The 25,909-nt window shown below is 41.1% G+C and overlaps 1 protein-coding gene across 3 annotated transcripts; it reads left to right on the top strand.

The window, feature by feature from the left end:
* The first annotated feature begins 650 nt into the window (after nt 1-650).
* On the top strand, nt 651-24,426 carry PLA2G12B (phospholipase A2 group XIIB). 3 transcript variants are annotated; one of them, XM_066242366.1, is made up of 4 exons: nt 651-1,007; nt 15,522-15,598; nt 19,504-19,669; nt 23,872-24,426. In XM_066242366.1, the coding sequence occupies exons 1-4, from the start codon at nt 797-799 to the stop codon at nt 23,991-23,993; spliced, it is 576 nt and encodes a 191-aa protein (XP_066098463.1). In that variant the 5' UTR covers nt 651-796; the 3' UTR covers nt 23,994-24,426. The 3 variants fall into 3 exon arrangements, with proteins under 3 accessions (XP_066098463.1, XP_066098462.1, XP_066098461.1); XM_066242365.1 differs by having other exon boundaries at nt 15,522-15,610; nt 23,875-24,426; XM_066242364.1 differs by having other exon boundaries at nt 15,522-15,610.
* Nucleotides 24,427-25,909: the final 1,483 nt, after the last annotated feature.

Here is a 25,909-nt window from a genome sequence, read left to right as displayed (position 1 = left end):
ACTCTTAAAGCCTAAAATTTTAAATACCCCTGACTTTGAAGCTACTCAACACAAAAACACTAGGAGAGCGGAGTTCCCCCAGTACTGTCCTTGGGCAAGCCGCAGTCTGTAGATATCACACACACTGAGTGTAAACAAAGAGGCGGAGAAGCTCCAGCACAAGGCTGGCTACAATCAGGAGCTTTGCTTGATCAGAGGACAGGGCCTGAGCACCTGGTCCCAAATCTGAACGCTCACCCTGCACACTCTCTCTGACAATATATATCCTGACTATTGGTATAGGTGACATTATAACTCACTGTCAATGGGGTTTTCCTGAATCCTCTATAGGTACTCCTGAATCTCCGTAGAGACTGTATGTAGGTGACTGGCTCAGGCGTGGGGCTGGGATCTTGAGACAAGATTCTGTGTTAAAAGTCTGACTCCGAAGGGCCAAACTTGTAACTGATCAATAGGTTAACAAGCCGGTTGGAGGGTAGAGCTCCAATTGCTCCCTGCTCATGCCTCCCAGAAGTTGGCCAACAGTTCCCTGCTCCAGGGCTGTGGAATCCCTTTGTGGTGTTCTCTTTCGCTGGCCATCCCTCCCACCGCCTAACCTTTGCCCTTTCTAATTGCTCTGATCTCATCCCAACCTCCACAGCCGTGTTTAAAGTCCACCTCTGGGGAATAGATTGAGTGTTCCAGACAGTCCCTTTCCTGGTCCTGCCCGACATCAGGCCCACGGGTTGTGCACCTGGACTTTCCAGGACCGTGTCTGGGGTTTGAGGAGAGACCTCCAGACCTACGTGGCCACAGGATGAAGCTGGTCTCCAGCTCCTTGATTCTGTGGCTCAGCCTGGGGGGTGGCCTGGCACAGAGCGACCCCAGCCCTGACACAGAGGAGTCCTATTCAGACTGGGGCCTTCGGCACATCCGGGGCAGCTTTGAATCTGTCAACAACTACTTTGATTCCTTTCTGGAGCTGCTGGGAGGGAAAAATGGAGTCTGTCAGTACAGGTGCCGATACGGTGAGTGCACTGCTTCTCTTCCTGTGAAAACTTTCACCAGTGGACCTGTGAATAGCCGGGCAGGGTCACAGTTGGTCATGAACTTTTTGTTGTCATCGCCTCTTAGGTAGGATCTCCAGATGCAGCAAATGAAAATATAAGACACCCAGTGAAATTTGAATCTTAAATAAGCAACAAATAATGTGTTAATATATTTAAAATATTTGGGACACATTTATACTGACACCTTATTTGTTGTTTATCTGAAATACAAATTTTACTGAGCTTGCTGTATTTCATCTGGCAAACCAGCTCCAAGAAGCTTTCTAAGACTTGTTCCCTAAGTACTTGGTGCTAAGCTTGGGAAATGGATTTCCCCCTGGTGCTGTTCACACCTTCCTTCCAGCTGTGTCAGTCTCGGCTGGGCACCGGTTCACTGACTCACCTCAGTTGGCAATGACAGGCCTTCAGTGGGTAGAAAACACTTATGCCCTTATGCCACCTGTCCCTGCCCACCTGGGATCAGGCTCTCAGGGGGCCTGGGGCTCTCCATCAGGTCTGGTGCCAGATGTAGAACTGTGAGTGGGTAGGAGCATTACCTTGCCTCAGTTGTAAAGAGGATACCAGGAAGCCAGGGAGCATGCCTGCCCCTGAAAGGGAGCCTGGGGCCAGCTCTTCCTTCACTGCCGTGAAGTCCATGTAGTGGGGGCAGAAAGCTGTGGACCTCACGGTGGGGAGGCAGGGGGTAACTTCAAATGCAAATGAAAATGTTTCAAAAGCATACACAATCTCAGATTGCATTGGTTTTATGGTTTAGTTTATCAAATGTTTCATCATGGGGTCAGAGATAAAAATAGAGCCAGTTTAGCCTAGCAGGAAAACATTTGAGAAATGTTTTCTCCAAACACTCAACAGCTAGAACTCAGCTTGGAGAGAGATTCACCCAATCAGTCTCCCTCACTCCCTTTTTTAACCTTCGAGCAGGGAAAAGGCTTCCTTATAAGACCACACTGATTAGAAGACAATGGTTAACTATTGCTCCAGAATCAAAAGTTTTGCAACACAGATTTTTTTTTTTTTAAGTGAGAGGAGGGGAGATAGACAGCTTCCTTTATGAGCCCCGACCGGGATCCATCCAGCAACCCCTGTCTGGAGCCAATGTTTGAATCAACTGAGCTATCCTCAGTGCCTGGGGCCACACTCGAACCAGTCAAGCCACTGGCTGTGAGAGGGGAAGAGAGAGAGAAGGGGGAGAGGAAGGGGAGAGAACCAGATGGTTGCTTTTCATGTGTGCCCTGACCAGGCATGCTAGCCGACGCTCTATCCACTGAGCAAACTGGCCAGGGCCTGCAACATAGAATTTTACCACACCCAGACATGGTGAAAAAGGAAGCTGCATTTTCTCTGTGAAGATGCCACCTGGTAGAAAGCCTGGTGTATGCTAGGACCCACCTGAACCCCGAGCCATGGCTTTGTTAAGGTGAACTGGACAAACGCTGAGATGTCTTCTTACTGGACTGGTCTGTCTAGTCTGCACCAATGGGGCAGGAAAGGGACTGACCCACTTCAGATATCAACACAGGTGCTCTTTTCCCTCCTAGAGACAACACAAAATTTCGGTCTGTGGTTCACCAAATAGATAACAGCAGGAATTTTTTTTTAAGGAAAAAATGAATTAAATCATCTTCTTCTTTCTCTAGCAAAGTAGCATTAAAGACCAGCAGAGTTTGCTTGCAAGCCTCTACCTGGGCAGGGTCGGTGTCTGCAGCTATCTGTGGGGGATGGGAATAGTCAACAGAGATTTCAGGAAGGCAAATAACTGCACTTACTCTGCAAATCAGAGCTGTTCAAGGAGGGGCCTGAGAGACACATGGGGAATATGGGGTTAGGCCTTGTTACCTTTGGAGCCCAGTGGAGACGAGAACCTGGATGTGGTGTCCAACTGGTGCAAAATACCTTCCCAAATTGTCTGAGAAGCAAGCATTCTTTTGAACAGTTAACACCTAATACTGAACAGGGCCTGAGAATTTTTGTTTACTTTGTGATACACCTCTTCCCTCTTTAAAGCAGTGGTTCTTGAACTTGCCTGGGCCTTAAATCCTGCCCCCATCCTATCCCTCCTGTTCCTGATTGGGTTGGTTTGGGGAGGAGCCAGAAAATTTGCATTTTTGAGAGTTCCCAGGTGATCCTGATGCTATGGTCCAGGGACTACACTTTGAGGGGGAAAAAAAGAAACCGCTTTAAAGGCTGCAATCTTTTGCCAGAAAGAACAATTTAACAATTAGTTTATAAGAAAAAATCTTATTTTATCGGTACTTACCACTACTAGGCCTACCTCAGAGATATTGCAGGTTCCTTTCTCAATGAAGCAAGTTTCACAATTTAGTGAGTTGTTATCTTTTTGTTGGTGGAGGGCACTGCATTAAATTTGTAAAAACCACAACATCTATGAAGCGTAATAAAGCGAAGAATAATGAAACGAGGGGTACCTGTTCTCAAAGCAGTGGTTCTCTACCTCCACCCTGCACTTAGAATCACCTGCGGGTGGGGGGAAGTGCTTTAAAAACTCCTGCCCCTCAACCCAATTAAATAAGAATCTTCATGGGCTGGACCCAAACATGACTTTTTTTTTTTTTACAGAGAGAGAGAGAGTCAGAGAGAGAGATAGATAAGGACAGACAAACAGGAATGGAGAGAGATGAGAAGCATCAATCATTAGTTTTTTGTTGCAATACCTTAGTTGTTCATTGATTGCTTTCTCATATGTGCCTTGACTGTGGGCCTTCAGCAGACCGAGTAACCCCTTGCTCGAGCCAGTTACCTTGGGTCCAAGCTGGTGAGCTTTACTCAAACCAGATGAGCCCACACTCAAGCTGGCGACCTCGGGGTCTCGAACCTGGGTCCTCTGCATCCCAGTCTGACGCTCTATCCATTGCACCACCACCTGGTCAGGCAAACATGATTATTTTTAATGTTTCCCAGGTGATTACAAAGTGCAGCCAAAGTTTGGTGCACTGCTTATGAGGTCATTCTTGGAGAACTTCAGCCGGTAGGTTGCCCGGACAGGTAAAGGTGTGTTTATGCCCTGGTAGCCTGCAATAGTGTGTCAACACTGCTTTTCACACTTCTATTGACAGCAATTCACTTTCCTGTCAACACACAAAATCTGGCCAAAGGCTGTACGTAGTGTAAGCTGACACAGGATGTATCAATAGCATACACAGTGCAACTAGAATAAGGAGTCGGCACTGATATGAACAAGATTCCCTCGCCCACCCCAGAATACTGATTAGGTGGGTCTGTGGTAGGACCCTGAAACTGCACGGGTGGTCCTTGAACTAGACTTGGAAAAATACCACTAGTGGAAAAATCATGGGTTTGAATAGGGCTAGTGGTGTGGGGAATCTCATTGCTGGTGACCTTGAGCAAGTTACCTAACTCTCAACCATTGTTTCCTCATCCGTATAAATAATGTTAATAATATCTACATCTTAAGGTTGTTGTAAGAACGACAGAAAGTATATATGAAGTATTGCGCTATGTATGGTGCATGACAGGTACCAAATGAATTTTATAAATGTTATGAGAAAGACGGGCTAGTAAACAAGTTAGCTATGCATTCAGATTTTTCCAGTTCTCTTTCAACATTAAAAACCAAAACACAACAATCCCACAGGCTGGACAACACCCTTTGGACTTTGGGAAGAAATCATCAAATGATATGAGTGTGCCGCGTGTTTATGAAGTTTTCTGTTAGAGGGTCTCCGGAACAGAATGTCTGTGTCTTGGAAATCATGACTGAACATACTGTCCACACTGTCACACTTTGATAAAGGGCCTCATGACAAATTTCTTCTTGGGTTTGGTTTTAAGGAAAAAAAGTATTTTTAAATATCAGTCTTTTTCTTTTTTTATTAGACTTTTTAAAAAAAATTTGTTTGAAATCTTAGAGCAAAATTTTATGAACCTGTGAATTTGTATATTTTTCCAGGGAAAGAATTCATGGGGGACCCAAAGCCCGAAAAAAGAAAATAGCTACTGGTTTAGAGGCAAAGTGCTCTCATGCTGGGGTGACCAACTGTCCTGTTTGCTGGGGACGAAGAAAAGGCCTGGGGTGGGTGTGGGGCTTTGGGTACTGAACAGGGACAGTCCCAGGCAAACTAGGGGAAGCTGGTCATTTAACCGCACGCAGTAACTTCATCTGTTTTAGCAACTAAAATGCAATTTATTGCTTCAATAAAACTGTCACAGTTCTGCTCTGTCCCCTTGATGGGTTACATAGGTTGTATTTGAGCGCTTCTGGAGGTAAGCAGGGTATCGTGGCAGACACGGTGCTCTGCTCCTTGGGAGACCCGAGAGAAGCACAGAGCTTCTCCTGCAGGACCCATCTGGGTGGGGAGAGTGGACACCCCTCCAGGAAAGACAAACCCTTGACCAAGCTAATAAAGCCCTGGAAGTTTTTACTGTTCTTCTCAGTGACAAACCAGAGAGAAAAAGGTTAGACTCTCCGTTCCAAAATCAATCTCATTTCTAAGTGTTTTTAAGTATTTCATGTTTATTCAGAAGTTTCTAGTTTTCATAAGATCAATTCTGTCAGTCTTTTTAGTTATGTTTTCTGAAGTTTTTGTCTTGCTTAGAAAATCATCTTCCCATCAAGATTATAAGAATATTCAGCGATTTCTTTTTCTAGGAAAGTAGCCTGCTAGTATGTAATAAGTTGAGTGTTGCTGTGTTCCAATAAAACCTTTTTATGGACACTAAAATTTGAATTTCATATAGTTTTCACATGTCACAAAATAGTATCCTTGCTTTGTCCTCCCCCTCCACCCATTAAAAATATATAAAAACCATTTTTAGCTGGCAGACTACAAAACAGGCTATGGACTAGACTTGGGCCATTTTTGCCAACCTGTAATCTATAGGATCCCATGCCCATAAACAGCCAAAACCAGAAAACAAAATCAACTGGTACATTATTAATGCCTAGACTCAAAATATCAAACTGTAAAGACTCAACACAACCCAAAGCTACTCAAACTATAATTTGAGGATATGATATATTATTTCGACCTGGACTTAAACCAGCACCTTTTATTCTTTGAACTTGTACTTCAAGCTTCATTCCTAAAACAGAATTTCTGCAGCTATCATAATATTAAACACACACACAAATAACCTTCATCAATAGCAGGCCAGTTAGAAAGTGTCTACAGTTGGCATCTCATTATCTTTAAAACTGAGAGATCAGAGTTTTATATTCTGTAAGCTCTCAAGTACAAACAAGATAGAGGGTGACCCAGGAATCTGCACTGAGTCTGCTGCAAAAGCCCTTTATCAGCAAAATTATTAAAAAGATAATTTTACCATCAAATTTATACATTTGTTTCTTCATTACATTTTTTCCTGATTTCTTTAAAGCTAGTCTATGCAGAACATTTGTAAAAGAACATTCCAAAGAAAAAATAAAATCACCATAATCTCGGCCCTGGCTGGTTGGCTCAGTGGTAGAGTGTAGACCTGGTGTGTGGATGTCCCAGGTTCGATTCCTGGTCAGGGCACACAGGAGAAGGAACCATCTGCTTCTCCACCCCTCCCCTCCTTCTCCTCTCTCTCTCTCTCTCTCTCTCCCTCTGTCTCCCTCCCTCTCTTTTACTCTCTTTCTCCCCTCCCACAGTGATGGCTTGATTTTTTTGAGAGAGTTGGCCTCCGGCACCGAGGATGGCTCTGTGGCCTCAGTCTCAGGCACTAAAAAAAATAATGGCTTCATTGTAGGACAATGGAGCAACGACCCCAGATAGGCAGAGCATCGCTCTCTAGTGGACTTGTGAGGCAGATCCTGGTCCAGGCACATGCAGGAGTCTGTCTCTCTGCCTCCCCTCCTCTCACTAAAAAAAAAAAAAAAAAAAAAAAAAAATCGCCATAATCTCACCTCTAAGATTAAATACACATGTGTTCATATGGCACAGTGTGACTGTTTTCAAAACTGTAACTTGATTACAAATATTATTTAATGCATTTTACCCACTCCCCCCCATTCCCAGTGCTACACACACACACACACACACACACACACACACACACACATCTCAGGTTAGTAGAGTTGTCAACGGTAAATTCTGTTTCTCAAGACCTTGATAAGTAATGCAGGAATTACTGGTGAGCTTGCAGACTCTGTCAACAGGTCAAGTCCCTCTCTATTACAAATAAGAAACAATGAGTGAAAATAAAACATTTAAAAAACACACACTCAAACTAGAATGAAATAAGGGGAACCATTCAAGGTCCAGAAATGAAGAGAACATGCGAAGGCAAAGAGGTGAGCTGAACCGCTGCTGCCGCCACAGCCTTGGGGTTTCAATCTGGAGCAGAGGTAGACTCCAGGGGTGAAGGAGTGGGTTTAATGCTCAAAGAGAGGAGAAGTAACTTCCACCTTTCCCAAGCAGGTGTACCTGGACAGTCTGCATAAAGCTTGGAGCCTGAGGAGCTGTTTTAAAAAGATTAGAAAACCTCAGTCAAATATTCCAAGGAATTAGTGAGGATGCTTTCCATTCACCCAGAGCAGTGGTCGGCAAACTCATTAGTCAACAGAGCCAAATATCAACAGTACAACGATTGAAATTTCTTTTGAGAGCCAAATTTTTAAAACTTAAACTATATAGGTAGGTACATTCCTTATTGAGGTAGCGCCCACACGTGGTATTTTGAGGAAGAGCCACACTCAAGGGGCCAAAGAGCTGCATGTGGCTCGCAAGCTGAAGTTTTCCGACCAGAGGCCTAGGGCTAGGACTTGAAGGACAAATAAAAAACACTCAGTAAAAACTCACTCCAAGCATATTCTATACCCAGGAGAGTAACCTGAAAAATTAACATGAAGTATCTTGAGACTCGTAGAGCCACAGCACAAGCAACTAAGGAACTACTCCATAGTAAAGAATCCAGGGCACAGGATGATTATAAAAAACGAGCACTCCTGGAAGATCAGCTCTTATGAAAAAATTTCACAACATGTGAAAAAATAGTCCACCATGAGAGAGAGTGAGTAGACATTAAAAAATGAAAGACTTAGCATCCCAAGAGCTAGAGAGAATAAAGTAATTTAATATATAAAAATAATACAATATATATAAATAATAGAAAAAGAATATTTGAAATTATTAAAGAAATTTAAAAAAGAATAAAAAACATAATAAAAAGAACTCAATGAAAATAAGTACTCAGGCCCTGGCCAGTTGGCTCAGTGGTAGAGCATTGGCCCAGTGTGGGCCCAGCATGTGGAAGTCCCTGGTTCAATTCCCAGTCAGGGCATAAAGGAGAAGCACCCATCTACTTCTCCACCCCTCCCTCTCTTGCTTCTCTCTCTCTCTTCTCCTCCTGCATCCATGGCTTGATTGGAGGGAGTTGGCCCTGGGTGCTGAGGATGGCTCCATGGTCTCTGCCTCAGGCACTAAGAAGAGCTTGGTTGGGCCTGACATGGTGGCAGAGGGAATAAAGTGTTGACCTGGAATCACTGAGGTTGCCAGTTTGAAACCCTGGGCTTGCCTGGTCAAGGCACATATGGGAGTTGATGCTTCCTGTACCTCCCCCTCTGTCTCTCTCTCTCTATGTCTCTCCTCTCTATCATAGAAAGAAAGAAAGAAAGAAAGAAAGAAAGAAAGAAAGAAAGAAAGAAAGAAAAAAAGAAAGAGAAAGAAAGAAAAAGAAAGAAAGAAAGAAAGAAAGAAAGAAAGAAAGAAAGAAAGAAAGAAAGAAAAGTCTCTGTTGCTGAGCAACAGAGCAAGGGGCCCAGATGGGCAGAGCATTGCCCTCTAGTGGGCTTGCCAGGTGGATCCTGGTCAGGGCACATGTGGGAATCTGTCTCTGCTGCCCCTCCTCTCACTGAATAAAAATAAATTAATTAATAAAAGAAAATAAATACACAGATATAAAAGAATTAAATAGAATTCTAAGAAAGGAAAATTATAGTCATTGAAAGAAAATGACTGCAGCTCAGTGGATGAGTTAAATAGCAGTTAAGTCAACCTAGAGAGAAAGGAAAATAGATTCGATGAAGGTAATTTAGTAGAGAGAGAAAAAAAATAGAAATATGAAAGAGAGATTTCAATACATGAAGCATAGGATTGAAAGGTTCATCATTCAGTAATAAGATGCCCAGAGGGAGAAACCAGAGAGAATGAGGAAAATAAAATATTCAGACAATGGCTGTAACTTCTCCAGAGATCAAAGAAACTTGAATCTTAAGATTGTTCCAAGAAGGGCCTGACCAGGTGGTGGCGCAGTGGATAGAGCGTCGGACTGGGATGCGGAAGGACCCAGGTTCGAGACCCCGAGGTCGCCAGCTTGAGCGTAGGCTCATCTGGCTTGAGCAAAGAGATCACCAGCTTGGACCCAAGGTCGCTGGCTCCAGCAGGGGGTTACTCAGTCTGCTGAAGGCCCATGGTCAAGGCACATGTGAGAAAGCAATCAATGAACAACTAAGAAGTCGCAACGCGCAACGAGAAACTGATGATTGATGCTTCTCATCTCTCTTCGTTCCTGTCTGTCTGTCCCTGTCTATCTCTGCCTCTGTAAAAAAAAAAAAAAAAAAAAAAAAAAAAAAAAAAAAAAGATTGTTCCAAGAAGGATAAGGATATACAGTTCACATTTAGATACAGTGTAGTGAAACGGTGAGGATGTAAAGAAATAGGAACCCTTGTGCACTGCAGGTGGGAATGTAATGACAAAGCTACTGAGGAAAACAGTACTGCAGCTTTAATCCTATGGAGAAATGCAAACGTATTTTCCACACAAAACCAGCATGCAAGTGTTTGTAGAAGCATTATTCATAGTAGTCCAAAAGTTTAACGTAGAATTACTGTGTCACCCATTCCTTCAGTATATCTACCCAAAAGAATTGAAAATAGGTATCTAAACAAATACATGTGCACAAATGTTCAACAGCAGCACTTTTCCTGATAGCCACAAGATGGAAACAACCAAAATGTCCATTGATGGATGGATGAATAAACTCATTATGGTATTTCCTGAGGATGGACTCAACAATAAAAAGGAATGAAGTACTCAAGCTTGCTACAACACAGATACACCATGAAAAAATTAACCGAAAGAAGGTGGTCATAATACATTACACATTGTGTGATTCCATTTATTTAGATACCCAGAATAAGTAAATCTCTAGAAACGAATGGCAGATTAGTGGGTGCCAGGAATTGAGAGGAGGGGAGAAAGGGGACTGACTGCTAAAGGGCATAGGGCTTCCTTTGGAAGATGATAATAATGTTTGGGAACTAGAGAGAGGTTATGGTTGCACAACATTATGAATGTACCGAATGCCACCTTAAGATGGTTAATTTTATGTTATGTGAATCACCTCCGTAAAAGAGGAAGCAGATAAAGTAGACTTCATCAAAATTAAAACTCTTGTTTTTCAAGGAATACCATTAAGAAAGTGAAAAGACAAGCCACACAAAATAAGAAACTATTTGCAAGTGATATATCTGACAAGGCATTTATATATCCAGAATATATTAAGAACTCTTACAAATCAATAAAAAAGACAACTCAATTTTAAAATGGGCAAAAGACTTAAGTAGACATTTTCCCAAAGAAAATATATGAGTGGCCAATAAGCACATGGAAAATATTCAACATAATTAGTCATTAGAGAACTGCAAATCAAAACTACGATGAGATACCACTTCATACCCACGTAGGTGACTATAATCTAAAAGGTAACAACACTTGTTGGAGAGGATGTGGAGAAAGGGAACCCTCATTCACTGCTGGTGGGAATGTAAACTGATGCTGCCAGCTTGGAAAAGTCTGGCGGTCCCTCAAAATGTTAAATAGGTCATGTGACAAAGACAGCTTTAATCCTGTGGAGACATGAAAACATATAAATATTTTACATATAAAAACCAGCCTACAAATGTTTGTAGCAGTATTATTCATAGTAGTCAAAAAATAGAAATAACCCACATGCCTATCATATTTTCTGACAATAAAAGATATGAAGTACCGATACACGCTACAACATGGATGAACCTAGAAAACATTATGCTAAGTGAAAGAATCTAGATGCAAAATGCCACATATTGTATGATTTCATTTATGTGACATGTCCAGAGTAGGCACATTTAAAGAGACAGAAAGTCTACTAGTGGTTGTCTAGGACTAGGGTGTGGAAGATGACAACTTCTATCTTGGGCTTGCACGCATTCTCTCTCTCATCCTCTCTCATCACTCACTCTGGAGAAGCCAGATGCAAACACTCCCATGGAAAGTGTTATGTGGCAGAAAACTAAAGCTAATGCCAACAGGAGTGAGTGTGGGGTTTCTTTGGGGATGATAAAAATGTTCTAAAATTAGAATGTGGTAATGGTCACACAACTCCGTGAGTATGCTAAAACCCATCAGATTATACACATTAAATGAGTGAATGTATAATGTATAAATTGTATCTCAATGGTGTTATAGAAAAAAATGTAATGAAAAAGAGATCTAAATCATAATGGCAACCAGAATAGTTATGTATTGTTGAGTAACAAGTGACCCCAAAACTTAGCAGCTTAAAATAACACACTTCTTATATCTCACCGTTTCTGACAGGCAGGAATCTCAGCGCAGCTCTGCTGAGTGGTTCTGGCTCTGAGGGTCTCATATGGGTCTAGTCATGCTGCCAGCTGAGGCTGCAGTCGCTGTAGAGTTGACTGAAGCCAGAGCTCTCCTTCCAAACTCACATGGCTGTTGACAGGAGGCTTTAGTGTTTATTTTTGTTGTTGTTGTTGTTGTTTTTACCACAGGGACCTTCCATGGGGTTGTTTGCAACATGGTTTTTCCCAGAATGAGTGATGAGAGAGGATGAGAGAGCACATGCGTGCAAGCCCAACCCAGAATGTAATCTTTTATAACCTAATCTTGGAAACAGCATACTTCACTTCCACCATATTCTTTTGGTCACACAGACAACCCTGGGACAATCCACAAAGGTGTGGATACCAGAGACGGCGTCATTGGGAGCCATCTTAAACTACCATCTTATATACGTGTTGTACCACAGCAATAAATACCCAAACCAACTGTAGCAGCAACTGCTTATTTTCCTCTAATATTTTTCCCCTTTCCAGTAGAAATAAGCTTCTTCTCCTAACTTTGCTGGACCCATGGATGCCTCCATTGAATAAAAACTTCATTTCCATTGCCCACCTTTGCAACTAGGTGTTGCCATTTGATTAAGGTCTGGCCAAAAGAAGAAATAGAAAGTGATGTGTGAACATTCTGGAGTGTTTATTAAAGAGAGAGGGGCTGTGACCCTTCTACTTCGTTTTTCCATCCTGCTGCTTATAATATGACTGTGTTAGCTGAAGCTCCATCTTGGACCATGAGAGCCAGGGCTTCATTCTGGGTTGTCAGAGCAGAAAGCTGGAAGCACTTGGGTTCCAGAAAAGTACAGATTTACTGCACTGGCCTTATGATTCTTAATTCTGGGTTTTTTGAGATAGTCTGTATTGTGTAAGCATCTGAATAATCCAGTATGGAGGAGCTATAGTAGCTATATGGAGAAAATTATAACACTATTGAAGGACATGAAGGAAGACTAAGTAAGTGGAAAGCTATACTATGCTTATGTTGGGAAGATAGAATATTCTAAGGAAGTCAGTTGTCTCCAAATTAATCTATAAATTCAAAGTATGTTCAAGCAAAATTCTGACAATCTCTTATAGAATATATTAAGTTGACCTCAAAATTCATATGTAGGAGTGAAGGTCCAAGAATAATCAAGACAATTTTGAGGAATAATAAGAAGGACTCTAAAGTATAAACCTAGTATTTAAAAATTAAAACAAAAATGGAGTGCAAAGGGGCTTCGACTGTACTTATAACATTTAATTACTTATTTTTCTTTTTTTAATTTAATTAATTGTGTTTACATAGATTCTAGGGTCACCCCAAATGCATCCCCCCTCCCCCCTATTCCCCTCAACATCTCCCTTGCCCCACTCTCTACAGTACCCTCCCCCCTTCCCTTCAGGATTATCCCATCCTATCATCCCCTTGCCCTCTGTCCTCTTTTCCTCTGGTCCCTTTGATCCCTCCTCTGTCTCAATTCCGTTCCTCAGTTCTCAGTATTCCTTGGATTCCTCAAATGAATGAGGTCACATGGTATTTTTCTTTCTCTGCCTGGCTTATTTCACTCAACATAATAATTTCCAGGTCCCTCCATATTGTTGCAAAAGGTAATATTTCCTTCTTTTTCATGGCCCCATAGTATTCCATTGTGTATATGTACCACTGCTTTTTAACCCACTCGTCCACTGATGGACACTTGGGCTGTTTCCAGATCTTCGCTATTGTGAACAATGCTGCCATAAACATGGGGGTGCATTTCTTTTTTTCAGTCGGTGCTATGGTGTCCTTTGGATATATTCCTATTAGTGGGATGGCTGGGTCAAAGGGCAGTTCCATTTCTAATTTTTTGAGGAATCTGCATACTGTTTTCCACAGTGGCTGCACCAGCCTGCATTCCCACCAGCAGCGCAGGAGGGTTCCCCTTTCTCTATATCCTCGCCAGCACATATCGTGTGTTGTTTTGTTGATGAGCGCCATTCTGACTGGTGTGAGGTAGTATCTCATTGTGGTTTTAATTTGCATTTCTCTAATGATTAGTGATGTTGAACATTTTTTCATTTGTCTATTGGCCATCTGTATGTCCTCTTTGGAGAAGTGTCTATTCATTTCTTGTGCCCATTTTTATAACATTTAATTAAACAGAAAAAATACTTATGGAAATTTTGGTGTTGCTAACCTTTACTATGTTTGTGTAGTAGATTCATGGGTGTTAATTCCTCTGACTTTTCTTCAGTTTTGAAATTTCATAATAAAAATAATAATTAAAATATCTGATAGGAGGTCAAAGAAAAAAAGAAAATAGAAATGCCATGTGCCTCACTCCAAGGGTTAATTCTTAGCTTATTTCCTCAGTCTTACATATGTCTTGCATTTCCTAAAAAGAGGCAAAGGAATGCAGAGAAACAACATGGTGTGGGAGACAAACAAGAAGTCTGGATTTACACCCTGCTTCCTCCACTTACTAAACGACAGGAAAGCCACGCAACCTCCCAACCCCATTTTCCTTTTCTGGGTAATAGAAAAAATACTCGTTGGAGATGACCGTCGTGAAGTACCTCAGGTCAGGGTTATCTTCATGATGACTACCACTGATACAACTGACAAAGTTTCTTTCTATGTATTTGCAAGATTATAAAATAACTCAAAAACTATGTAGGGGAGAAATCAAGACATTAAAGCATTTCAGATAGTTTCTGCTTAGTTCTATGATAGAAATGCCTAAAATGGGGGTATTTTCTTTGTCCTTTGGTCAATAATGGTTTGTCTATATTTATGGATTTTGTGAAAAGTTTTATCAAAGTTATTCTGGAAAAAAAATTTACACTACTGTTATAATTCTAATTCCTGACATGTATAATCAGGTGTGTTTTTCTTTTTCTGTGCAAGGAGTGTGGTCATACAGTGGACAGAGGAGTAAGAAACCTTAAATTTTAGTTTGTTTTTCCATAGACCTTATCTTCAAGGTCATGCACTTAAGAAATTTTAGAATTGTTAGTAAATAAATGCTCATAAAACTCTTCGAGATTAGGAGAAAAATGCCAAACTTGTCTAAAAGCTTTTACTCTTTTAAAAATTCTTTTTTACTTTTCCGAAGTTAGAATTGGGGAGGCAGTCAGACAAACTTCCACATGTGCCCAATTGGGATCCACCCAGCATGCCCACCATGAGGCGATGCTGTGCCCATCTGGGGCGTTGCTCCATTGAGAGGCCAGAGCCATTCTAGCACCTGAGGCAGAGGCCATGGAGCCATCCTCGGCACCCGGGCCAACTTTGCTCCAATGCAGTCTTGGCTGTGGGAGGGGAAGAGAAAGATAGAGAGAAAGAAGAGGGGGAAGGGTGGAGAAGCAGATGGGTGCTTCTGTGTGCCTTGGCTGGAAATCAAACCTGGGACTTCCACATGCCAGGCTGATGCTCTACTGCTAAGCCAACCAGCCAGGGCCAAGGTTTTTTACTCTTTTCTGAGATCATCATCAGCATTACCATCATCCCTACCTAATTTGGATGTGAATATCTCCTGAGGAACAATAACTTTGAACCCTTTGAGTAGTATGAACGTTCATGTATGTCCTCATGCCTCCTCACCATCCAGAGTACGATCGTACAAAAATTTTTATTTTAAAAATGTGTAAAGCAACATTAAAAAAAAAAGGCAAACGTATGTTCTTTTTGTTTCCATAAATTGGTTATCAAACAAACATGATTTTAAATTAATAAAACTGTAACTAGAACTAATTTCATTTTTTGAAAAAAACTCACTTCCAGGGGTCAGCAAGCATGAAAAAAACTCACTACTCAAAGAGTTAAAGGAAAAATTTGATACACTCTTAGATAATTTTTACTTCATAAATATTTCCAAATGCCTAATATCTAAATATTTCTTCCTGCTTCTTTTCTTTCTTTCTCTGCTAGGAAAGGCACCAATGCCCAGACCTGGCTACAAACCTCAGGAGCCCAATGGCTGCAGCTCCTACTTCCTGGGTCTCAAGGTACCAGAAAGTGTATGTACCACAACCATTATTTTCTTAGTTCATTGGTTTTAACTAAGAGGCATTCAAGAGTTACCATGGATGGAAGTGATCACTGATAGATTACAGTTGAACAATATGATTAAGTATTTTAAGTTGGATACAGAGGAAGGGAGAGAACTTTTAAAAGAAGTATCCGATCTTCTCTCAGAGGCTGTTGTCCCTCAGATAAGCCCTTGTACAGTGAACTTTGAAATCGCCATTGCAAACATCGCCAAGCTTTAGGAGATCAAACAAAACTAAATATGAAGTAGATCTGAGAAGTCTGACTTATTTAAATTAGAGAGCTTTTCAAGTGCTGTGCTGGAGCTGATGGTACTGACCAGTGAGAGCTCATTGCTACAGTATCATCAGGACTTCTCATGTCTCTCATGTCCTAGTGTCAAAGCAGCTCTGCTTGAAGTAGTAACATCATAGAAATCTTCAACCCCTCCCCCAAACCCCCTCCACCCACACATCCAACCACTGGCTAAACATCTATCATCACACTATAGACTATTCCTCAAACTGTCAGCCTCCCCTAAAAACAAGTAATAAATTAATTTCTTGTAAGACTTCTTTAGAAAAGAGGCTTTATGTAAAATGTAGGTAGAGGGCTTTCATGGCTAAACTGTGATTTTGACTTGTATCTTAATCAGGCTCAACTTCAAGTCTCTGATGATTAAAAAGATTTTACTTTGTAATAATTTTCTAAGCAGTATAATGTTTATTCTTCTAAAATCCTGCTCACTCATGTGGTGTTTTTATGCCAAATGGAAATGGTCCCCTTTCCTCAAGACGGTTTTCTTACATTGGTTAGAAATTTCTCTTAATATAATGATTGTGTAGAGAAAAGGAAATTTGACTGCTATTGGCTAGACATCTCTCTCTCTCTCTTTCTTTTTATTTCTTTCCCTTTCTTTCTCTTTCTTTCTTTCTTTCTTTCTTTCTTTCTTTCTTTCTTTCTTTCTTTCTTTCTTTCTTTCTTTCTTTCTTTCTTTCATCTCTCTCTCCTTCCTTCCTTCCTCCTTCCTTCCCTCCCTTCGCTCCCTCCCTCTTTTCTTTCTTTCTTTCTTTCTTTCTTTCTTTCTTTCTTTCTTTCTTTCTTTCTTTCTTTCTTTCTTTCTTTCTTTCTTTCTTTTTTTTCTGTGAGTGGAGGATAGAGAGACAGACTCCCACATGCACCCCAACTGGGATCCACCTGAGAACCCCCATCTGAACCCTATGCTCAAATTAACCAAGCTATCCTTAGAGCCCAGGGCTGACACTCAGACCAACTGAGGGGTTTGAAAAGGGGAGATGAAGGTGGAAGAAGCCGATGGTCACTTCTCATGTGTGCCCTGACCAGGGATCAAGCCTGGGATGTCTTCATGCTGGGCCAACGTTCTATACACTGAGCCAACTGGCCAGGGCAACATTTTTCATAATAAATATATAACTCTATGATGTCTTATGGGAAAGTGCCCCCTTAGATATTACCCTCCTGTGCATTGAACAACCTGCACCACTGTACACTCAGCCTTGTCCACACCAATCAGTACTGTATGGACACAGAAGAAAGACAATCCTTTCAAATATATATTTATGTTAGCGAAACAACCTATTTTTGCCCAATATATTTTACTTGATATCAATATAGTGGCTATGGAAGTGGTATGCACTATATTTTCGAAGTAGTCATTTTTTTGCTGATACAAATATCATTAAGAACTAGGTCAAGAATTTCCAGTTTATTATAGTTGAATTGAATGATAGCCACTGTACTCAGCCAATTCTCAGTTACCTCTGTTGTGACATATTTTAAGTTTTAGGGGTAGGGACAAGCAAAGTAGTTTACCCAGATTGCAGAGTCCAGGCCTTTCCCTAGTCTAATAATGAACTAGATTGACTTTTTTTTTAAAAAAAAGACTTTATTTATTCAATTTTTAGTGAGGAGAGAGAGAGAGATAGAGAAAGAGAGAGAAGGTGGGAGGAGCAGGAAGCATCTACTCCCATATGTGCCTTGACCAGGGTTTTGAACCAGAGACCTCAGTGTTCCTGGTTGACACTTTATCCCACTGCGCCACCAGAGGTCAGGCTAGATTGACTCTTAATGTTGCACGAAAGGGCATTTTAAATGGTCAAACTCCATATTCTGCTTTAAGTAGCCTTGTAATAAGTTTGAACAAGAGAACACTTATGGAGACCCAAGGGGAAAGGACCTATAACAGTGAATAATCAATCCCCACCCATGCCCTGAAAGCAGATTTTCACGGATTATATTCAAGTCCACTCTTATATTATCAGAAAAACTGCAAAAGATTCTACGATGCTCTGTCTATACCTAGACCCACCCTGTTCTCATCCATTTTGTACCATAGATCAATTACCCTCTTTTTTTAATTATTATTTTATTTCATTTTATTTATTTATTTTTAGAGAGGACAGAGAGAGGGAGAGAGAGAGACAGAGAGGGAGAGAGAGGAGAGAGAGACAGAGAGAGAGAGAATGGGGAGGAGCTGGAAGCATCAACTCCCATATATGCCTTGACCTGGCAAGCCCAGGGTTTCGAACCAGCGACCTCAGCATTTCCAGGTCAACGCTTTATCCACTGTGCCACCACAGGTCAGGACCAATTACCCTCTTTGACCACTCTTTATACATGTCCCTTCCTTGCTCGAGATTATTTATCAATCTAACTAGTCACTTTGGAAGTCAAGGTCACCCATCAACTTATCCTTCTCCATAATAAAAATATTTAGACATTGTATTTTCCTGCTAAGACTTGAAATACTTACAAACTAATTGACCTGTTCACAAATGATTTGCTCACTATTTCCTTTTTTTTTACCTGCTATATTCTTTTTTCTTTTTTTTGTATTTTTCTTAAGTTAGAAACAGGGAGGTAGTCAGACAGACTCCCGCATGCGCCCAACCGGGATCCACCTGATGGTGAGCCATCCTCAGCGCCCGGGCAAACTTTGCTCCAATGGAGCCTTGCTGCGGGAGGGGAAGAGAGAGACAGAGAGGAAGGAGAGGGGGAGGGGTGGAGAAGCAGATGGGCGCTTCTCCTGTGTGCCCTGACCAGGATTCAAACCCGGACTCTAGCACACCAGGCCGACGCTCTACCACTGAGCCAACCAGCCAGGGCTACCTGCTATATTCTTAAGTTTTATTTCTGTTAATCCTCTCTTCATCTTCTTTCATAAGACTGTAAACAATTCCGGTTAGATAACTTTCCGTATGGCATTCTATGAACTTACTCAGTTTGTGCCATAATATTTAGAGTTGTTTACAGGATGCTAATAAATGCATGTGTGTGTGTTGAGGTGTGCATTAGATCTTGCTGTCTGACCAGATGCTCCTCATGTTCAGGAACTCTGAACACATGTCCTATATCTGACTCTGCTCCCCAACATAACACACACACACACACACACACACACACACACACACACATACACACCATTAAAATGTGCTGTGTGAGATGCATCTCTGATAAATGCTGGTGACCTCTTGATGATCTAAGGCTTTATTCTTCATAATTCTGAGCTTTGGGATCCTTTGCTCAAAGAAAATCTCACATAAGTTTTAGCTGAATTGGGAAGTCTTGAAGCTCTGCTCTCTAGACTAACATTCTGATTTCTATTTTCATCATCATAATGGCTTGTGAACTTGAAAATTACTAAAATCCAAGAGAAAAAAACGAGCCACTCAGAGTTATTAATTGTGTTGTAACTTAGCATCCTGTGACTATCAACCTGACATATTCTCTCAAGTCAGCTGGTGTTTCTCAATTGATCTGAGTATGTGGCAGAAATTTGAGAACTGACTCCTTAAGTACTTGGGCAAGGTTGCCTAAGGTCCTTGGTCTAAACGTGGCATTTTCTTCCTTCTCTCTTTCCCAGATGGACTTGGGCATTCCAGCGATGACCAAGTGCTGCAACCAGCTGGACGTCTGTTATGACACTTGCGGTGCCAACAAGTATCGTTGTGATGCAAAATTCCGGTGGTGCCTCCACTCTATCTGCTCTGACCTCAAGCGAAGTCTGGGCTTTGTCTCCAATGTGGAAGGTAGCTATCTGAAGGGCTTCTTACCTTTGAGCAGGAGTTTTGTTCCTGTTTTCACACAGAAATATAGACAGAGTCCCTTTACTCAAAGAGGCCATTAAAGATCGCGGAACTTTATGGAACACTGGATAATGCATGGCAGGCTGAAGCGAGATGCTGGGCACTCGTTCGTTGAAGTATTTGCTGTCCTGCCCAGAGCTGCTGGCACCACTCCTGATGGACAGGCCACACCAAAGCCTTCCCAGAGATATAAAATTTTATCCTTTAAGACTGGAGAAAAAGTTGTCCAGTTGGCTTTAGTTATCCATTCCACTGTTAAATAATTTTCCATATAAGGAATTATTCTGTATGGGACCTCTTAATTTGGCCAATACCCTATTTTTTTTATTGAATAGTTTGTTCTTGGTCAGGGAAAGAATTTTTAAAAACCTATCTTTTGTATGTAAAGATCTACATATACTCGAGGATATTTTTAAGCAGCTGCTTAGCTATCCAATTCTAGCACTGATTCTATCATTTCTGTTTCTAATTCACCTTAGGAAAAGTTTTAATTTTAGTTTCTGAAGCCAGAACATTACATCTAGTATTAGCATTATATATTTTTAGATAGCGATATTTGAAAGTTAGGCTTATAGAGAGCTGACCTCATGCCACAAGGAAGGTCAGAAGGAAAAATGTTGGATCTTGTTCAAAGATCCATGTGTAGAGTATAGTTGTAAAATAAATCTGTAAGGGCCTGAAAATACAGATAATTAATTAGGCCCTGTAAAAGGGAGTATCACTCTACCTGTCCATACAGAGGGTGAGAAAGTGCTTGTTGCTATTCTAAGGTCAGGTCAAGCTACTTCCTTCAAGCAATGTCCTATTGATTCTTTCACCCAAATACCTCTTTGATAACTTGCCTGGTTACTGAAAATTAACTGAATCTCTGGGTTCCATCAGATTTATTCTCCCCATAAGGATCAGACATATTTTTATACCACACAAATCTGGTCATCTTCTTTTTCCCTAGGATTAAATCTAAACTCCTTAGTAAGACAAACGTTTGTTCACCTCTAGCCTAGCTCTTCAGCATCAACTTGCTAACTTCTGATTTCTCTCCTGAATCCTGCCTTCCCAATCCTGCCATATATTTTTGTTTCTGCAGTTCCTTCTGCATGGAGCACTCTGATCATTCATTATGTTGTCATTGTTGTTGAAACAGCTATATCACTAGGGAAAAGCTGAAAGCTTTTCCTCTAGTCAGGAACAAGACAAGGATACCCACTCTCATCACTTCTATTCAACTTAGTATTGGAAGTCCTAGCCAGAACAATTTAGGTAAGAAAAAGAAATAAAAGTCATCCAACTTGGAGTAGAAGATATAAAGCTGTCACTCTTTGCAGGTGACATGATATTATATATAGAAAACCATAAAGACTTCCCTGAAAAACTGTTAGAACTAACAAACAAATTTAGTAAAGTTGCAGGATACAAAATCAATATACAAAATCTGTTGCATTTCTATATACTAAAAAGAAACAATAAGAAAGATAATTGTAAAAAAAAAAGAAAGATAATTGTATTAAAAATCCCATTTGCAATTGTATCAAAAATAATAAAATACCTAGAAATAGATTTAACCAATGAGGTGAAGGACCTATACACTGAAATTATAAGACATTGATAAAAGAAATTGAAGAAGACACAAATAAATGAAAAGATAGTCCCTATTTATGAAATAGAAGAATTAATATTGTTAAAAATGACCATTCTATTATGTTAAAATATTAAGAATAAAATTATTATATGACCCAGCAATTCTTTTACTGGGTATCTACCCAAAAAAACTTGAAAACATTGGTATGCAGACACATGGATCCCATGTTCATCACAGCATTGTTCACAGTGGCCAAGACATGGAAACGACCAAAGTGTCTTTGATGGAGGATTGAATAAAGAAGATGTGGTACAGCCTGACCAGGGGTGGTTCAGTGGATAGAGCATTGAACTAGGACACAGAGGACCCAGGTTCGAAACCGCAAGGTAGTTGGCTTGAGCATGGGCTCATCAGGCTTGAACGTGGGCTCACCAGCTTGAGCGCAGGGTTGCTGGTTTAAGTGTGCAATCATAGACATGACCCCATGGTCGCGCTAGCTTGAGTCCAAAAGTCACTGGCTTGAAGCCCAAGGTAGCTGGCTTAAACAAAGGGTTACTTGCTCTGCTGTAGCCTTCCCCCTCCATCAAGGCACACATGAGAAAGCAATCAATGAACAACTAAGGAGCCACAACAAAGAATTGATACTTCCCATTTCTCTCCCTTCCTGTCTGTCCCGATCTGTCCCTTTCTCAGTCACTCTCTTTGTCTCTGTCTCTGTCTCTGTCTCTCTCTCTCTCTCTCTCTCACACACACACACACACACAAAGAAGATGTGGTACATATATATAATGGAATACTACTCAGTCATAAGAAATGATGACATATTGCCATTTATGACAACATGGATGGAACTTGAGAACATTATACTAAGTGAAATAAAAATAAGTAAATCAGAAAAATCTAAGAACTATATGATTTCACACATAGGTGGGATATAAAACTGAGACTCATGGACATAGAAAATAGTGAGATGGTGGCCCTGGCTGGTGGTTAAGTGGACAGAGTGTTGGCCTGGCATATTGACATCCTGGGTTTGATTCCTGGTCAGGGCACTCAAGAGAAGCAACTATCTGCTTCTCTCCCCTTCCCTCTCCCCCTTCTCTCCTCTTCCTCGCCTGCATCCAGTGGCTTGATTGGTTTGAGCATTGGCCCCAGGCACTGAGAATAGCTTGATTGGTCTGAGCATATCAGCCACAGGCACTAAAAATAGCTTGGTTGATTGGAGCCTTGGCCCCAGATGGGGGTTGCCAGGTGGATCATGGTCAGGGCACATGTGAGAGTCTGTCTCACTATCTCTCCTCCTCTCACTTAAAAAAAAAAGTGAAATGGTGACCTGGGAGAGGAGTCAGAGGAAGGAGAGAAAAGAGGAACAGGTATACAGTGATAGAAAATAATATGAATTTTGGTGATGAGCACACAATACAAACAACAGTTCAAATGCTATCGAGATGTTCACCTGAAACCTACATACTCTTATTGATCAATGTCATACCATTAAATTTAACTTCAAAATAATAATAATAATAATCAGTTGAAAGAAAATGTCCATACTACCCAAAGAAATCTACAGATTTAATGCAACCCCTATCAAAATTCTAATAGAAGTGTTCTGAGATGCATTCCATAATAATCCTTACCCCTAAAGGGATAGAGACTCTTACTGTGCACTCTCAGACTGCCTTGGTGTCACTTCCATTTGTTTACCTGTCTATCCTTTCATCCTCTTTGTCCAAACTGCAATCTCCTTGAGTTAGGATCCCTTTTGTTCCTCTGATGCCTTACAGAGTGGCTGACCAACATATCCAACAGGCATACCTGTTTTTTCAATGAGTAAATGATTATTCATCTCACACTTGAACAGTGAAAACTATAGGAAATATAGTAATGTTATCTGAGCAAGTATTCTGCAAAAATGGTAAGTTTTCCATGGAATGAGCATAGTGCTATGGAAGAGCCTCATTGCTAACATGGTTTTCACCTGGAGGTCCATAAATGGAGGGCGCCCTGGCCAGTTAGCTCAGTTGGTTAAGAGTGTTGTCCCAAAACAACAAGGTTGCGGGTTCCATATCTGGTCAGGGCACACATGGGAAGCAACCAAAGAATGCACAATTGAGTGTAACAACAAATGAATGCATCCTTTCTCCTCCCCTCTCTCTCCCTTCCTCTGTCTCTCTAAAAAATCAATAAAAATTAAGTTCTGGCTGGATAGTTCAGTTGGTTGGAGGGTCATCCTGGAACACGGAGGTTGCCAGTTCAATTCCCTGGTCAGGGTACATACAGGAGCAGCTCAATGTTCCTGTTTTTCTCTCCCTTCCTCTCTTAAAAAAATAAAAAAGGAGGGCATCCCAATGTGTGTTCTGGTTGACTAGATTGGATGGAAGCTTCTCTGAAAACCTTCTTTTAAATGTATGCTTTTCCTTTGAATTCTGTATTTGGATCATTGCCTCCATTTTCTTCTGGGTATCATGTCAAATTGGAAATACATTGACTCTTTAAAATTACTTGTACTACTTGGAGGGGGTAATTCTATATACTAACCTTTGTATTTTTCTACATCTTTTTCAAGTAGCATGTGATTCCCTGGTTGATACTGTGTTTAATACTGTATGGACCTTGGGCTGCCGACCCTTTATGAATAGTCAACGGGCAGCCTGCATCTGCACAGAAGAGGAGAAAGAAGAGTTATAAGGAAGAGGTGATTGCTGTTTGGTTTTGAGTGGCATCACAGCTATCAGTCTTAGAGATGGTAGTGTGACAGATGTGTCTCATCGTCTCTTCCAAAAGTCTGGCTACCACAAAGCAGGAGAAAAGAAATATTCTACAGCTGAAAAGTGAGTCCCATCTTTGAGGAGAATTGGGGCAAAAGGGCATGGAGTAATCTGAAGGCTACTCATCACTTCAACCCTGGTGTCCCCAATCAAGACACTTTGCCTGGAAATTCAGTTCTTAGTTTAAAAGCTAAAATAAAGACTACGTACTCGGATTCCTGGACTTAACAATTATACTCATAAGTGAAATTTTGGAGAGCCCAACCATCTGGGAGGCAATGACTTTCCTCTGGTCCGTGTTTCAGTTGCCAGTAAGTATCTCACATATAATAAAGTACACTTTTTAGAAAATTTGAATGAATGAATTCCGTTATCACAATACACTTGCATTTCACTTAGAAGAAAACAGCCCCCAACCTGGTAAGTCCCATCAGTGATAACAGGTATTCCCACTGGTGCTGAAGAGGTAAGAACCGGGGTCAGATACTCACCTGATTAAAGCCCGGGGAGGTGGAGGCAGATGGAGTTTTGGTCTTTGAGGTTTGACTTTTTTCCCTTCAGTGAACTATTCCTGTTGATAACCCCAAGTACTAGCTGGTCTTCATGTCATGTTATGATCTGAGAATCACATGGTAAAAACTGCCATTGAAGATAACTTGGAAAAGTCCCTGAAATCTGAGGGGAGCGAGAGACAAATGGCCATTCCCGAAATAACGCTTCTCAGCCCTGATGCAGCTTAGAATCCCCTGAGGAGCTCAGAAACCAAGACCCTTTGGGGGTGGGATCCACAGATAGGCAAACCACGTTTAATTGCGCCTCATAGATGATGCGTGTTTTACAAACTGAAAGCAAGACTTTCCACCAGAAAAAAAGATTATGACTCGCTTTATTGAGATACGCATTTTACTGTTGTGGTCTAGAACCAAACTGGGAACATCTCTGAGGTCGGCCGGTACTGATATTTTATAAAAGTGATTTTGAGGCTCTGTGAGGACTGAGGGCTAATAAGGTCAGGGACTGGCAAATAAAAACCTATGGACTGGATCAGGCCCAGAGCCTGTTTTTGTAAAGTTTTATTGGAACACCACCATGCCGACACGTGTTCACGACTGCTCCCGTGCTCCCAGAGCAGAGTGGAATAGTTGTGACAAAGACTGTGTGGCCCCGAAAAGCCTAAGATATTCACTCATTGACCCTTACAGAAAAATATGGTAGTCTACGGCCATATCACCCTGAACGCGCCCGATCTCGTCAGAAAAATATGGTAAACCCCTGATCTAGATTATTTTCTCCTTTCCTTTTCTTTTTTAAATTTCACTAGTTCCACTAAGAATTGTTGACTGTAGCCATTTCTGAAAACCTGTTTTCTGATTTTTTTTTTTTGATAGACAGACTGATAGGGAAAGACAGACAGGAAGGGAGAGAGATGAGAAGCATCAGTTCTTCATTGCGGCACCTTCATTGTTCATTGATTGCTTTCTCATATGTGCCTTGACCAGGGAGCTACTGCAGAGCGAGTGACACCTTGCTCAAGCCAGCGACCTCGGGATTTCGAACCTGGCTCCTCTGAGTTCCAGTCCAAAGCTCTATCCATTGTGCCACTGCCTGGTTAGGTCTGTTTTCTGATCTTATGTAAGCCCATAAAATTAATTGGCATATTAAGAAATTGGATTTAACCACAGATAAAATTTATCTCTGTGGTTTATGCTATTTATATCAATAAAATTTATTAAGCACCTATAAAATAGAGTATGGTATAATTTTATACATTCTTCTATTATCTTATCAATCTGAGGGCTAGAATGCCAAATAACAGGGCAAATAATACCAAATTTT

Source organism: Saccopteryx bilineata, chromosome 9 (assembly GCF_036850765.1).
Source record: "Saccopteryx bilineata isolate mSacBil1 chromosome 9, mSacBil1_pri_phased_curated, whole genome shotgun sequence".
Classification (NCBI taxonomy): domain Eukaryota; kingdom Metazoa; phylum Chordata; class Mammalia; order Chiroptera; family Emballonuridae; genus Saccopteryx; species Saccopteryx bilineata.
This window is presented reverse-complemented; position numbering and strand designations above follow the sequence as displayed.